The 14,547-nt window shown below is 39.4% G+C and overlaps 1 protein-coding gene across 1 annotated transcript in view; it reads right to left on the reverse strand.

Moving 5' to 3' along the window:
- The window catches only part of LOC115226588 (serine/threonine-protein phosphatase 4 catalytic subunit), a 41,017-nt gene extending 28,094 nt beyond the window's left edge, over positions 1-12,923 (reverse strand). The window contains exons 1-2 of the mRNA XM_029797599.2: positions 12,545-12,923; positions 1,777-1,827 (exon numbers count right to left, since the gene is read on the reverse strand). Coding sequence (XP_029653459.1) covers positions 1,777-1,802 — 26 coding nt within the window. The 5' untranslated portion in view covers positions 1,803-1,827; positions 12,545-12,923. The remainder of the gene's footprint in view (positions 1-1,776; positions 1,828-12,544) is intronic.
- Positions 12,924-14,547: the final 1,624 nt, after the last annotated feature.

Genomic DNA, 14,547 nt, shown 5'->3' on the forward strand with positions numbered 1-14,547 from the left:
ATTGTCTTCTATTTTTCTTGTATCTTCTCGAAGGTTTATCATTTGTTGGCATTCCTCAGCCACTTTCTGCAAGGTTAGTTTCACATCTTGATTCAGCTTTGATAATATTCTTTTTCTAATTTCTGAGTCTTCCATTGCCACCAGCCCTTTAGGCAGGTATGACAGTGATATTCATTTACAACTATTATGCAATATCAAGACGAGGGGGCACAAAGACACAAACATCTATCTATACATTGTCATTTAATGTCCGTTTCCCAGGCTGCCATGGGTTGGAGAGTTTAACCACAGCTGATAAAGGCCAGGGTCTGCACCAGGCTTCACAGTCTGTTTGGTATGGTTTTCATGGTTGGATGCACTTTGTAATGCCAACTACATTAGAGAGTGGACCAAGTTCATTTTATGTGACACCAGCACCAGTGAGGTCTGTTTTGGCATGGTTTTTATGGTTGGAAGCCCTTCCTGATGCCAACCACTTTACAGAGGGGACTGAGTGCTTTTTATGTGGCACCTGCAGAGTCACCAAGAATAAATCCATTTTTATGTCTTATTTTGGTAAAATCCTTAGAGTCCTCAACTGAACATAACTATCACACCAACAATATGTAGAATGTGAATTTGTGGTGTAAATCCATGTTTTGGAGAATATAATGTACTGTTCCGTTACATACATATATCCACACAATTGACTCCTTTCAGTTTCCAATATGAATTCTACTCGTTATCTGTCAGTTGTTTCAGTCATTTCACTGCGACTATGCCGGGGCACTGCCTTGATTTTAGTTGAACAAACCAACCCCTGGGCTTAGATTTTTGCAAAGCCTGGTACTTATTCGATTGGTCACTTTTGCTGAATTGCTGAGTTACGGGGGACGTAAACACACTAACACCAGTTGTCAAGTGGTGGTAGGGGGGACAGATAAATAGAAAGACACACACACACACACATATATATATATATGATGGGCTTCTTTCAGTTCCCATCCACCAAATACACTCACAGGGCTTTTCTCAGCCAAAAGCCTATAGTAGAAGACACTTGCCCAAGGTGCCATGTGGCTAGGAACCACACAGCCACTTGTTCCTATATATATATACTGTTGTATTTAGGAATGGTCATTTTGCCATTATTTAAAAAATTTTTCTTAAGCTTATTTCGGCCAGAGTTCTTTCGTCACACTCCTGTGACCTCATCAGTGGTCCTTTGCTTTCTTCTTTCTTATTTGTGCGTCTCTCCTTACTAACGGTCAGCTATTTTGTATTCCTATTGTATGTGTCTTCATTTGTGCATGCGTATACCTCTATGGCTAAACTGGCAAAATGACCATTCCTAAATACAACAATATCTGTTTCAGCACACAATTTCACATCAAAAATCTTTTAAAACCAATATATAAACATAATATATGTATATCCCTCTCTCTCTCTTTCGGAGAGGCACAAGCACCTACACGCACACATACACACACGGCAGTAACTCCCGCCTACCGAATTCAATCACAAAGCTTCGGTCGGCTCGGGGCTATAGTGGAAGACACCTACCCAAAGCGCCACGCAGTGGGACTGAACCCGAAACCATGTAGCTAGGAAGCAAGCTCCCTAACCACACAGCCATGCCCGCGCCTATTATATGTATATATAATATATAATATATATATATATACTTTTAACTCTTTTACTTGTTTCAGCCATTTGACTATATATATAATACACACACACACATTGTATGTGTCCATATAAATTATCTCAAGACAGCATCTCAAACTATATACATACCTGTCTAAATCACTGTATTCGGTCATTGTGGTTCGGATGCCCTATCACTTCCTGGAATCAAAAACAAAAACAACATCAATAATAATTATAATAAAAATCTCTCGCATTAAAAGGCCACACCTACTAAAAAGTGAAAGGGATTGAGGAAATTTAAAATAAAAAATTTGATCTATTATGAACCATATTTGGATTACCAGATTTGATCTATTATGAACCATATTTGGATTACCAGATTTGATCTATTATGAACCATATTTGGATTACCAGATTTGATCTATTATGAACCATATTTGGATTACCAAATATGTGCAAGCCTTTGGTTGTTGGTATGTTTCACTTTTTCTCTCTGTTTTATTTGGTTGAAGTACTCTGGTGAATTATTGTTACTGTTTTGGTGAAAAGAACTGTTGTTTGCTTATTTTTTTGGAAGCTGCTTGTTGAAATTCCCTCCTGCGGGGGAATTGTTGTTGTTATATCTTGTGGATTTTTAAGCCAATTTTGTGGAATAAAAAAAAGAAAAAAGAAACTTCTATGCATGCACCATTCTCAGACTCACCTGTACCTGAATCAGGTGAAGAAAGAATTTCACCGGCAGTTACGCCGAGAGAGCCAACTTTTTTGAAGAGAAAAAAATCAGTGGCAGTGTTGCCAAAAAAGTTTGCCGAGGTAGCAGGAAGAAAAGAAACCAAGTTAATTACGGAGAAAAGTAATCTGCTAAGATACATGTCCATACTAAAAAAAGAAGGGTCTGAGATTCGAGTGGCTACTCCGGAAGAAACAACTGACATGGTTAACAGGAGGAGAATCATCTATTAAACCTACAACATTGGTAAAAAAAGGATATATAAAACAGAGGAGAAAATTGTGGAAAAATGCCTCAAACCCATTTGGCCTGATATTACATATATTAACCATGACAAAAGATTTGGAACAGTCAAAGTGAGGTTTAGGTCAGAGGAAGCAACCAAGAAGTACTCCTTGGAGACCCTCAGAATGGAGGAGCTGGTTCTTCTTCCCGTATACATGGGAAGAAGAACGGCGAAGGTGAAAATCAACAACATCCCCCCCAGAAATTGATGCCACCTGTTTAGTGGCAGCTATCACAATGGGCCTGGATGAAAAAATAACTATTCTCCAGGCCTCTGTGGAAAAGGAGGAGAACTGGAAGGGACAATGCTTGACAATGTTAATTCAAGCAGAAGTCACAACCCTCGGTGGAGAAGAAAGATTAATAGTATTTGTGGAAGGAAGAAAACCAAGGTGTTTTAACTGCAGGTTGAAGGGCCACATCAGGTCGGAGTGTAAACCAAAAGAGAAGGAACAAAAAGAAGTACTAGAAGAAACAACAAATGAAACACCAGCACCAAAAGAAGACTTAACACCAATATAGACAGAAGAGAGTGAAGAGAAGGACAGAGAGGAGGGGTGGGCGACTGTTTTCAAAAAAAAAGAAGAAAAAAACACAGACCACCCCTACTAAACTGAACTTAAGAAAGAAGAACAAGAAAGCAAATGAAAACACACACACATGGCCATAAAGGCTTCAAACAATCGACTGATTAACCGTTTGGCAGCCATTTCATCAGTAGAAAAACATCTTCAAAACACTTTCTCATCTACAAGATAGGCCGGAAAGATTATGGACGGATTAAGTCCGAATTCTTTCACAACGTAGGCCCTCTCAGAATGGATTTTTCTCCATACATTTACGAGGGCTTACGTCCAAATACGTAAGAAAACGAGAAGGAAGGAACGTCGAAGCACTGATGCAGAGGTAAGCAATGTCAAGCATTCACGGAGGTTGTAGAAATGTGCGTGGCTTGAGGTCAAGCTGGAAGCAAGGTCGCTTCCTTAATGACATCAGGTTGCGTAATTTGGATGTTATTGTTGCTACAGAAACCCAATTAAGGGGGCTAAGAGATCTGCTCCCACTGTTGGATGGCTATGAGAGTTTTTTCTCTCCAGGCAGTCCTTCCAGCGGGAGCGGGGTGTTGGTCCTGTTAAAAAGAAACTGGGTTTCTGAGAAAAAGTTAATTTTTTCAGATCCAGAAGGTAGGCTGGTCATCATGGACTTGACGTTCAGTCGTGGTAAAGTTATCAGACTGGTTGCAATTTATGCACCCACACCAACTGAGTAAAGTGAGTATTTTCGGAACCTGGAGAAGTTTCTTGGTACATCACATTCTTTAGTTGTGCTAGAAGACTACAACACAATTTGCGAGGCACACGTAGATTATGTTGACTCGTATACAGATAGAAAAGGTTGTCATGGCTTCCTGAAACTGCTAAGCCGCTTTGAGCTAGCAGATCCTTATAGGTTGGAATTTCCGAACGCTCCATTGTGGACATGGTCAAGCAGCAACGGATCTTCCAGGTCATACCTAGATAGAGTGTTAATTAGAAAAGCAGATAGAAAGATACCTAGGTGTCCACAGTTTCACCCAGTCACCTACAGTGATCATAAAATGGTCACCTGTAAGCTTGACATGGATAAGATATATAATAGAGGCTCCGGATTAAGATGTTGATTCAGAGGGCATTAACTGGTTTCATTATTAATAATAAATGGTGGTATGCCCTCAAGCGAGCCATAAAATTTGAGTGTATTAGATATAGCATAGATTTAGTGGCTAGAGAGGCTAGGAGGGAATCAACTTTAGTTAAGGAGTTAGAGGAAGCAATGAAAACTGGCTCTGCGGCTCAGGTGAAGGCCAAGAGACTGGCATTAAACCAGCACCTTGAAGCCAAACACATGGGTTGCATTGTCAGGGCTAGGCTTCGTGCAGTGGGTTGTGAGGGGATCAAGGCTGCAGGATGGGCCGGAGTGGTAGAAGCCCAACATGGCAATGATGCCACAATCCGATCTTTGATGACCCCAACAAGGTAAGTTGATAAATGAGCCCAAGGAGATGTGTGAGGCTTTTCAGGAGCACTTCGCCCAGCTTTTCAGTGGGGGCGGCGAACCAGATAGTAGGAGGGACCTTTCGGACTTCCTCGCCGGGCTGCCGCACCTATCAGGGCAGGACGTGGAGTACTGTGAAGGGCCAATCACGCTTGAGGAGGTAATTGAGGCTATGGCAGACTGCGGTGCGGGTAGGGCACCGGGACTGGATGGTCTACCCTATGAGATGTATAAGAGTATGCCAGACTTGTTTGGGCACCTGCTGGCGAATGTCTACGTGAACTGGCAGCAGAACGGGTTTATTCTTGGATCGAACAATAGACTGATAGAATAAGTACTAGGCTTTGACTAAAAATCCCTTTAAAGCAGTACTCCAGCATAGCCGCAGTCAATGACTCAAATAAGCATATACAGTGTCCTCACTCCTAGACCAGCTGTTTAACCCTTTAGCATTCAGGTTACTCTGTCAAATGTATTGCTTATTTATTCACATTGTTTTGAATTAGTCATGCACTGTCTTGTAGCTTCATAGTTTCAATGATGTTTGTTTATTTTTAGAATGACATTGTAGGGTAGGTGTGAGAGACTGGTTCTGGTTGCTTTGATCATAAAATGGGTAGAATATTTGGGCCAGATGTGGCCAGTTTCAATACTAAAGGGTTACAGAAAAGTTGGCAACTTGATTTCAGGTTTGAATTTGGATCCCACAAAGTGACCTGATCGATCCAGTGGAAGTTACAACTTGCACTGCTCACCTATGCTTTAAATCATGGAGATCTCCAGTGGAACTGAATGGTTATCTGAAAGGTCATGGATGGAATGATGGAGGAGTGGGTACTAGGAGGATGAGAGACATGAGAACAGACTGGGTGTAAGAAAAAACACATAAACGATATGCTTTTAAAGGCCCCATTTTTGCTGAAATGGATGAGTCTTGTCAAACAAAGCAAATCACTAATCATTCCAGAGCTTTGTGAAACTTAACATCCAGGGGCTATTCTTTCTGTCCTACATCTTCCACAAGTTCCATCCACAATCAGCGAATGCTGCTTCTTTATGCAGCTAACCTCATCCATATACATCACATGACTTTCTTGCACACCAAATCTGATATCTCTTACACCCAAGGGCATCTAACATTTTTTTGGCATATCCACTGCATTTGTGGCCCATGTCTCTACCATGTAGCATTGCTTTATGTACACAAGCATCATACTATCTTTTATTCTAAGAGAGTGGTCTTTGCTTACCAACAGAGGTAAGAGTTCTTAGAATTTTCTCCAGACAGTTCTTATTCTAGTGACTCTGCTTTTGGAGTATCCTCCTCCACTGCTAATTAGGTTGCCTAAGTAACAGAAATATCTACTCTCTCTAAGGATCCTCCCCGAGATGTATTCCCCATCTGTTTTTACTGTTTATTGTCCCTCCACATTTACCACACACAAAGTCTACTTTCTCTGTAAACTTTCCTGTGATTCCACTGCACCTCTTGTGAAAGCAGTGAGTATGGAACTTCTACCTACACCTTTCCTATATATCAATCAGTCATTTTCCTGAAGGTATTAGTAACTTGTCTGTTTTCCTGCCTATTAGAACTTTGGTTTCTGCTAATTTAATCTTAATACCCTTTCATCCCAGGTTCGGCCTCAACACCTGGAATTTCTTTTCAAATTCTACCACAGATTCACCTATAAAGAACAAGGCTATCAGCATAGAGAAGTTCTCACAGACAACCAGTCTAAAACTCTTCTGTTATGGCCTAGGGGACATGATAAATAAGAAAGGGTTCAGAACAAAGCCCTGATGAACTACCTGCACACTGAATTCATTGCCAAACTCATTGCTAACTCTCATCTTAATGACTACACCTGTGCATGGCTTGGATGGCCTATTACCAGCCATTCAGCCACTTCTGGCTTCCACAGTGACCACCAGATGAGAGAGCAAGGGGCTCTAGCAAAGGCTTTCTCCACATCAATAAATGACAAATTTAGTGGCTTATTTCTGGTAAAATACTTTGCCTGCAACTGCCTCACTAGAAAAAGCGCATCAGTAGTGCTTCTCCTTGGCATAAAACCAAATTGCATCTCATCTAGGCTAACTCACTTCCTAAGTAGTTATAACCCTTTCTATAGCTTTCATGACTGGGTCCAACAATTTGATACCTCTGTAATTCTGTCTGAGACATCTAAGAGTTGGCTATAAAAGCTGCTACACCACACAAGTTGTTAGATATAAGCCCCTATTTACATATCCCGCAGAGCATGTTCACCTTAGTTCTTCCTACATTTTGTACATCCTCCACAGTCAATGGCTATTTTTCATTGCCAAACAGCAGAAAGTTTGGGTATTTTACCTTTATATGATGGAAAAAGCCATCAGCAAACAGCCCTGTGGCTGCTGACAATGTTTCCCATCTAATAAGGGTAAATGTTTGGCTATTTTACCCTTCATTTGAAATATTACTTTTTGGTCTCTATGATGCAATACACATTTGACACTTCCAAAAAGAAAAAAAGAAGTTTGTTTACATATCTTGTTGCAGTATTACACTTGTTTAGAAAGCGATTCTTGTTGTCAATAGCATCGATTATTGTTTTCCACTCAGTTCATCCTATTGCTTCTATCATCATCATTTAATGTCTGTTTTCCATGCTGGCATGCGTGAGATGCTTTGACTGGGGCTGGGAAGCCAGACTGGAGCTGCACCTGGCTCTAGTCATCCGTTGTGGCATGGTTTCTACAGCTGGGTGCCCTTCCTAATGCCAACCACTCTACAGAGTGTACTGGGTGTCTTTTACGTGTCACCAGCACTGGCCATGATCAGAATTTCACTCAGCCTGACAGGTTTTCTCAAACACAACAAATCACCAGAAGTCTCAGTCAGTCGTCATGGCCTCCGTCAGATACAACAGCTGAAGATCATATTTCATCACCTCATTCCATAGATTCCCTCCACAATTAGAGATTAGCAACCCTTTAGAATATTAGGAGTGCATCTGCAACATATAATGTCCCCTCACAGTCTGCCTTTAGTCCTACATGACTTGCGAACCCTACACTGTACACCATATGCTATTCTTACCAACTCCTTTTCTGCATATCAAACATGGCCATTGTCTTCTCTTAACTAAAACTTGTCTTTCACGACTCTCATTGGTAGGCTTAATTTCCACATTTCGAATGTCTTTACAGGTTCAGTGGTGAGAACCAGGTCATCAGCATACAGTAGTTCCCACAACATCTAAGTTTTAAACTTCCCTGTCATGGCTAGAAGTGTGGACATCATCATCATCATCATCATCATCTTTCTGTGCTGGCATGGGTTAGATGGTTTGACTGGAGCTGTTAAGCTGCACCAGGCTCCAGTCATCTGTTTTGGCTATGTTTCTACAACTGGATACCCTTCCTAACATCCACCACTCTACAGAGTGTACTGGATGTCTTTTAAGTGTCACCTGCACATTAAATTCCTCACTGAACTCTTTGCTAATACTGCCCTTGCTGACAGTATTTCTGTATATGGCTTGCATAGTTGTCATAAGCCATACCAAGTACCAGACTACAAAATGTGGCACCTGTCCAAAGACTTCTCCAGATTGGCAAATGCTTGACACAGTGGTTCACTCATGGCAAATAACTGTGGTTAATGCCTCTCTAGGAAGATGGCATTTGTAGTGACCTGCCCTGGCTCATATCTCCAACTGCACCCTAAGTCCATTCCTAAGTTTTACTATTACTTTTATAATATGGTCCATCAATTCGATGCCTGTGCAGTGGCTTCTCTCTGCAACATCTCCTTTGCCCTTCTACCATTTCATAATGATGATGTCACAGCACTCCCAGATATTTAGTATGACATCTCATTACCAACTAATTAAACAAGTGATTAACACATTTCCTACTTCAAATACTGTCAGTAACTCAGCAACTGCCTTTGAGGTTCCAGTTGCTCCCCCCATCTTCATATCCTTAATCTAGCTTCTAAGTTTTATAGTTGCCAAAATCAGAAACTGATCCCTCTGTTGAGTCAGTTTGGAATAGCTCCTCTTCCTTCTATGTGTTCTTCTCATTCTAACATTTTCAAACCACTTCTTCACATCAGTGGAGGTTACTGTGCCGATACCATTCTGTATACATTTTCCCCGCAAAGATGTTTTGATCCATGCAGAGACACTGTGATTCAGACTCTTTCATTATTGAACATCTGAACATCTGCTAATCTCTTTTGCCAAGAATATCTGACATCTAGCTACCAGATGTCTTTTTCACTATCCACACAAAACCTGTCTCCTAGCTTTTATCTACTCAACCACCATGTTCACCATCCAACTAGCTGGCACCATCACAGACCATATTCGTAGTTATGGTTTATAATGAGCTATATGTATATATCATCATTGTATTAACTAAACTACACCGCTAGCCACAATACATTTCCTCAAATTATTGGAACTTTCTAATGATGCCATTCTGCTGGCTAGGCAGAAAAAAAATATATATATATATATATATATATATATATATAATAATAATAATAATAAAAAGTAACAACAAAAGAATGAGACCTCGATATTAGAAAAATAAGGATTATTTACATATGTTATAAATTAGAACAGTAAAAGGTTGTTGTTATAGTACTCTGAGTTTCGAATGTCGGAGCGAAGAGCTGCGATACATTCTTGTCGGCTATTAATGGCAACAGATGCCATGAAAACCGGTTGAATAAAAGAAGAAAAAGAAAGATAAAACATACACCCAACCATATTCTCACAAGAAATGGATATAAACCTCCTGCGTTCACGTCTACAGATGTACACAGTCAAACATGTATACATACATGCACACACACAAATATATGTACGTACTCATTCATACACACACATGTATATATGTGTGTGTGTGTGTGTATGCAACCTCATCCTCATATACACATAGGTGCTTACACGCATACACATAACACAATACATAGGTATTTACACATATATACAGACATACATTCACACTCCTGCATATCTGTATAAATGAAGGGCATATGCATGAAAGTCGCATATATGCACCGGACAGTCTTGCACTCATATAGATATACATACACATACATATAATATATATACACACATGTACACACTCACACAATTAAAAATGAAAAAAGATAGAAATATATATAAAAAATAAAAAAATTAATGGAAGTTAAAACAATGGGAAAACTTGTGCAGGAACATAGTAGAAATGTGGATTCTGGCCACGATCAGGGGCAAAACTATGACAGGTATTTTGTGAGATATGGACATGATCCCAAAAATTCAGTTCTTAAATTTAAATATGTAGTAGAGTCCATGGAACTTTTCCAGATGAGCCATCTCTCCATATTACAAAGACCGCACTTGCCACTGCCGTTGGTGTAAGGCTTACACTTGGCTAAGATCTTCCAGTAAATCTTGTAGTTGACAACTTGTTCTTTTAAGAACCATTTATAACTGGATAATTTGGTAGATTTTCTGAAGCTTAACGTGTGATTGAATCTGAAGTATAGTAATACTAATAACATGGTGTTTGAACTCAATATATAAATATGCCTCAGAGACATGAGTAACTCAAATATATAATAAATAACATTTATATATACATACACACACACACACACACATATATATACATATATATATATATATATATAATATATAGGCACAGGAATGGCTGGTGGTAAGAAGTCCTACTGCCAAGCAATTTGTGCAAGTGTCTACTTCTATTGCCTCAGGCCAACCAAAGCTTTGAGTGGATTTGGTAGAAAGAAACTGAAAGAAGCCCATCGTATGTGTGTAGGGGTCTTTGTCCCCCATCATCAATTGACAACTGGTGTTTATGTCCCCATAACTCAGCAATTTGGCAAAGAGACTGATAGAATAAGTACTAGGGTTGAATTGTTTGATTGAAATCCTTCAAGGAGTGCTGAAACAAGGAAACAAATAAATTGTGTGTGTGTGTGTGTGTGTATATATATAACTTATAAAACAAGGGCAAAAGAAAAAAAATTCTTATGCCAAATATAGACAAACTGTCAATAACCATTATAATTTATCACTATTAACATGCGTCTCGAAACAAGCTGAAAGAAATTTCTAAAAAATTCCGTTATTACCGTATTGGTCCCAATTTCAGAGTTAATACAAAAGAATTTTCTCCTCGTCAGCGATAAATACGTAAGACATAAATGAAATACTTACTCATACCCATGGAAAAAGCAAGCACTAAGTCATGAGCAGACCTAAGTACCCCAAATATATCCAAAATAGAAAAACTTCAGCACATCTCAAGACACGTGTGATTTGAACTAGAAACTTTCACAGAGTGAGAGAGTTCAGAAGTGAACACTATTAAATTTACACCTAATCTAGGATAAAATTTTATCAATGGCCAGCATATTAAAAAATACCCTTAAAGGTATATATATGAGAAAATGAGATGACAAAAGAATAAGCAATTACCTTATGAGCATCATTAGCTTATTGCTTGTTCGTGTCCTCAAATATTTGATGCTCTGATTAAGCTATAAAGTGTTGATCAGGCACTCAACTGTGAGCTCACAGCATCTTATAACCGAAACAGCTGTAAGCTAATGAAGTTCAAAAGATAATCGTTCGTTCCTTTGTCGTCTCATTTTCTTATGACCGCTCAGCTCTCGACTTCTGAAGCATAAGTATATCGAGTTCTACACCAGGTTATCAATATATATCATCCTCATCATTTAACGTCCATTTTCCACACACACAGGTTTAACTGTATAATTGTTTATTTCCCGTTCACAATTCGGGTTCTGAGCAAATACCTTCCATTTCAGCCCCAGGCCGACAAACGAATTGTAAGTAAATCTGATATATGGAAACTGAAAGAAGCCCATCGAATGTGTATGCATGTGTGCGTATGCGCTTACATTTGCATTTCTCAATAAGAATCATGAGCTACCCGCGATGGTGGTGCCATTTCACCGGTCAACAAACCAACCACCCGATGGCTTTACGCCTTCGAAGACGTCGTGGGAAATACAAATCCTTTATTTAAAAAGTAGGTATGGGTTAGCGACAGAAAGAGCACCCAGTAGTAAAACCAATGTCGCAGTAATATATTCACCTCACACATGCTAGCATGGAAAGTCGGACATAAAACATAAACCGTTACACACACACTCAACGCAAATCGCTAAATAATACATACGTTACATATTTCTCTCGGTACAAAGGCATCTGTATACACACACACACACACACAATCTCATACCCGCATACTTAAATCACATGCCACTCACATTTCAATTCACAATGCTTATATATACATGTGCGTGTATATACACACGCAACCAAATTGGCGTTGCATATACATCAATATACCACGTATTTCTCACACAAAACATCCGACACTGCATTCGTTGCAAACCTACATTCATTCATACGCAAAAAGGTTTCTCTCTTCCAATCGAGAGAAGTGCAAACACGGTGGACTGGAGGCAGGTTCGCCTCGCATCTTCTCCACCCATCCAGCGCCAACGAGGGCCGCCGAGGCGCGGTTTTACACCTAGAAATAAGAAGCAATCAAGGAAAGCCCCGACCGACTGCTAATTAGTGGGGTTTGTAGTCCCAGGCGTAGAGGCGAGATGGTCACCGTTGGAATACCTCCGAACGACGGCTCTGGCCTGGCGATAAGCAACAACTAGACACATCGTATACACAGGCATATATATATATAATAACAATTTAAACATACATGGAACAATATATAATAGCAGGAATTAAGTTTAAACATTTGAGAAAATCAAAAGTAATTAAGAAAAATACAACATTCAATTCTATATAAATATAAATATATGAATACCTTTGGATAAAGAATACCTTTTCTCTCTTCTGTGTCGCCACAAAACTGACTCCTTAAATATATATATATTATATATATATATATATATATGTATGTATGTATGTATATATTATACACCTTCAGTTAAGAGTGTATAAATATAAATATATATACATATATGTGTGTGTTGTACAAGTCAATACGGTTTAATGTTTTAGTTAAGATTGGGAAATCAATAAGTTTGTGATTAAGGTTCCTCCTGGGGTTCTTCGGGAGAAGGTTTCTTGTGTGAATTGGCCGAGGCTGAACACTCCTCTCCACCTTGCTCCAATGTCCGTCCTGCTCTCGCTCTCTCTCTCTCTGCCTCTGCCTCTTCCTATCCCTCGCTGCCTCTCTCTCTCTCTCTCTCTCTCTCTACAGAAGGGTGGTGGTGGTGCTGTGTGTGTTTCTCTCTCAACACTTCACTGTGCCATAAAAGCCTTAATGATGATGCTCCCCCCTCTACTCTTCCTATCTCTCTCTCTCTCTCTCTCTCTCTCTCACTGTCCTATAAAACAAGGCACTTCCAGCTCTGCTTCTGTCTGTCTTTCTCTGTTTTTTTTTCGGTTTGATTTCTCTATCTTTCCTTCTACATATATATATTTATATTTGTATGTAAGTGTTCGTCAAGTCTTCAGTGTGCCATAAACCTTAATGATGCTCCCCCTCTCTTGCTCCTATCTCTATCTCTCTCTCTCTCCCTCTTACTCACTGTCCTATATATAAAACAAGTCTACTCCAGCTCTGTTTCTCTCTCCCCCTCCCTTTTTATACATATTTTATGTATTTGCTTTCCCTCTCTCTCTATATATAGTTTATCTGTTTGATCCCCCCCTTCTATTTTATCAGTTTGGCTCCTCCCCCTCTCTCTCCCACCATCTCTCTTTATGCTTCACTTCACTGTGCCATTAAGGCTGCTGCTACTTCCGCTTGCTCGACTTCGTTAAACTCTCGTCTATTCTCGTTTCTTCATTTGTCTTCTCGTCTTCTTCCCGTTTCCTCCTTCTCCCTTCCTCCTCCCTTCCTCCTCCTCCTCCTCCCATATTTGAAACGAGGGGAAAAAAACTGTTATTTATTTATTTATTTATTGAGGGGTGAGTTGGTGGAGTGGTTAGCGCGCTGGACGAAACGATTTCTTCTGGCTTAACGTTCTCAGTTCAAATCCCCACCGAGATTTTCATTCTTTCACGGTCAATAAAATAATGTAATCGAATAATGTAATCTCTGTAATAGAAGCGAATATTATTTATTTATTGTAAGAGTGGTATTTGTTCTCGCGCTATACGTTCCGAGTTCAAATCCCGCCGAGGTCAACTTTGCCATATATCGTTTCAGAGCCGATAAATTAAAGTATCTATCAAATATTGAGGTCGGTATGATTAACTGAAGCTCTTCCCACCAAATAGCTGCTGCTCTTTATATTGCGAGTTCAAATCCCGCTGAAGTCAATTTTGTTTGTCACCCATTTAGGATCGATAAAATAAAGCATGGTTGATTTAATCGAATAATCCTCAAAAACAACACCTCTTTTTTATTTAATTTTTTAATTTTACACAAACCCCCGTTTTCGGCTACGGAGAATACGAATCTGCAACAAAATTGGCAAAAATCGGCATTTTTAAATTACCCTCCCCACTAAATTCTTCATTTTCAAGTTTTTTCACAATTTTTTTTTTTTTCAAACTATCCGGGGAAATACGGAGATTAGGATTCTGAAAAAATTTCCAAAAACTTTTCGACTTAGGGCTAAGGTTAGGATTAGGGGGTTAAGGTTAGGGTTAGGTTTACGGAAAAAAATGAAAAATGAAGTATTGGGGGTGGGGGCAAAAAACTTTTTAATTCTAATTTTTGGCAATCTCCGTATCCGAAAACGTGAGTTTTTGGCAAAAAAAAAATTTATGATTTTTTTAATCATTTGCGAGAAAATGGGGTGGGGGAGTCTTTCTGAAACCTGTTATTATAAAACGATGGTTTGGGTTGAATAG

Source organism: Octopus sinensis, linkage group LG30 (genome assembly GCF_006345805.1).
Source record: "Octopus sinensis linkage group LG30, ASM634580v1, whole genome shotgun sequence".
NCBI classification, from domain to species: Eukaryota; Metazoa; Mollusca; class Cephalopoda; order Octopoda; family Octopodidae; genus Octopus; species Octopus sinensis.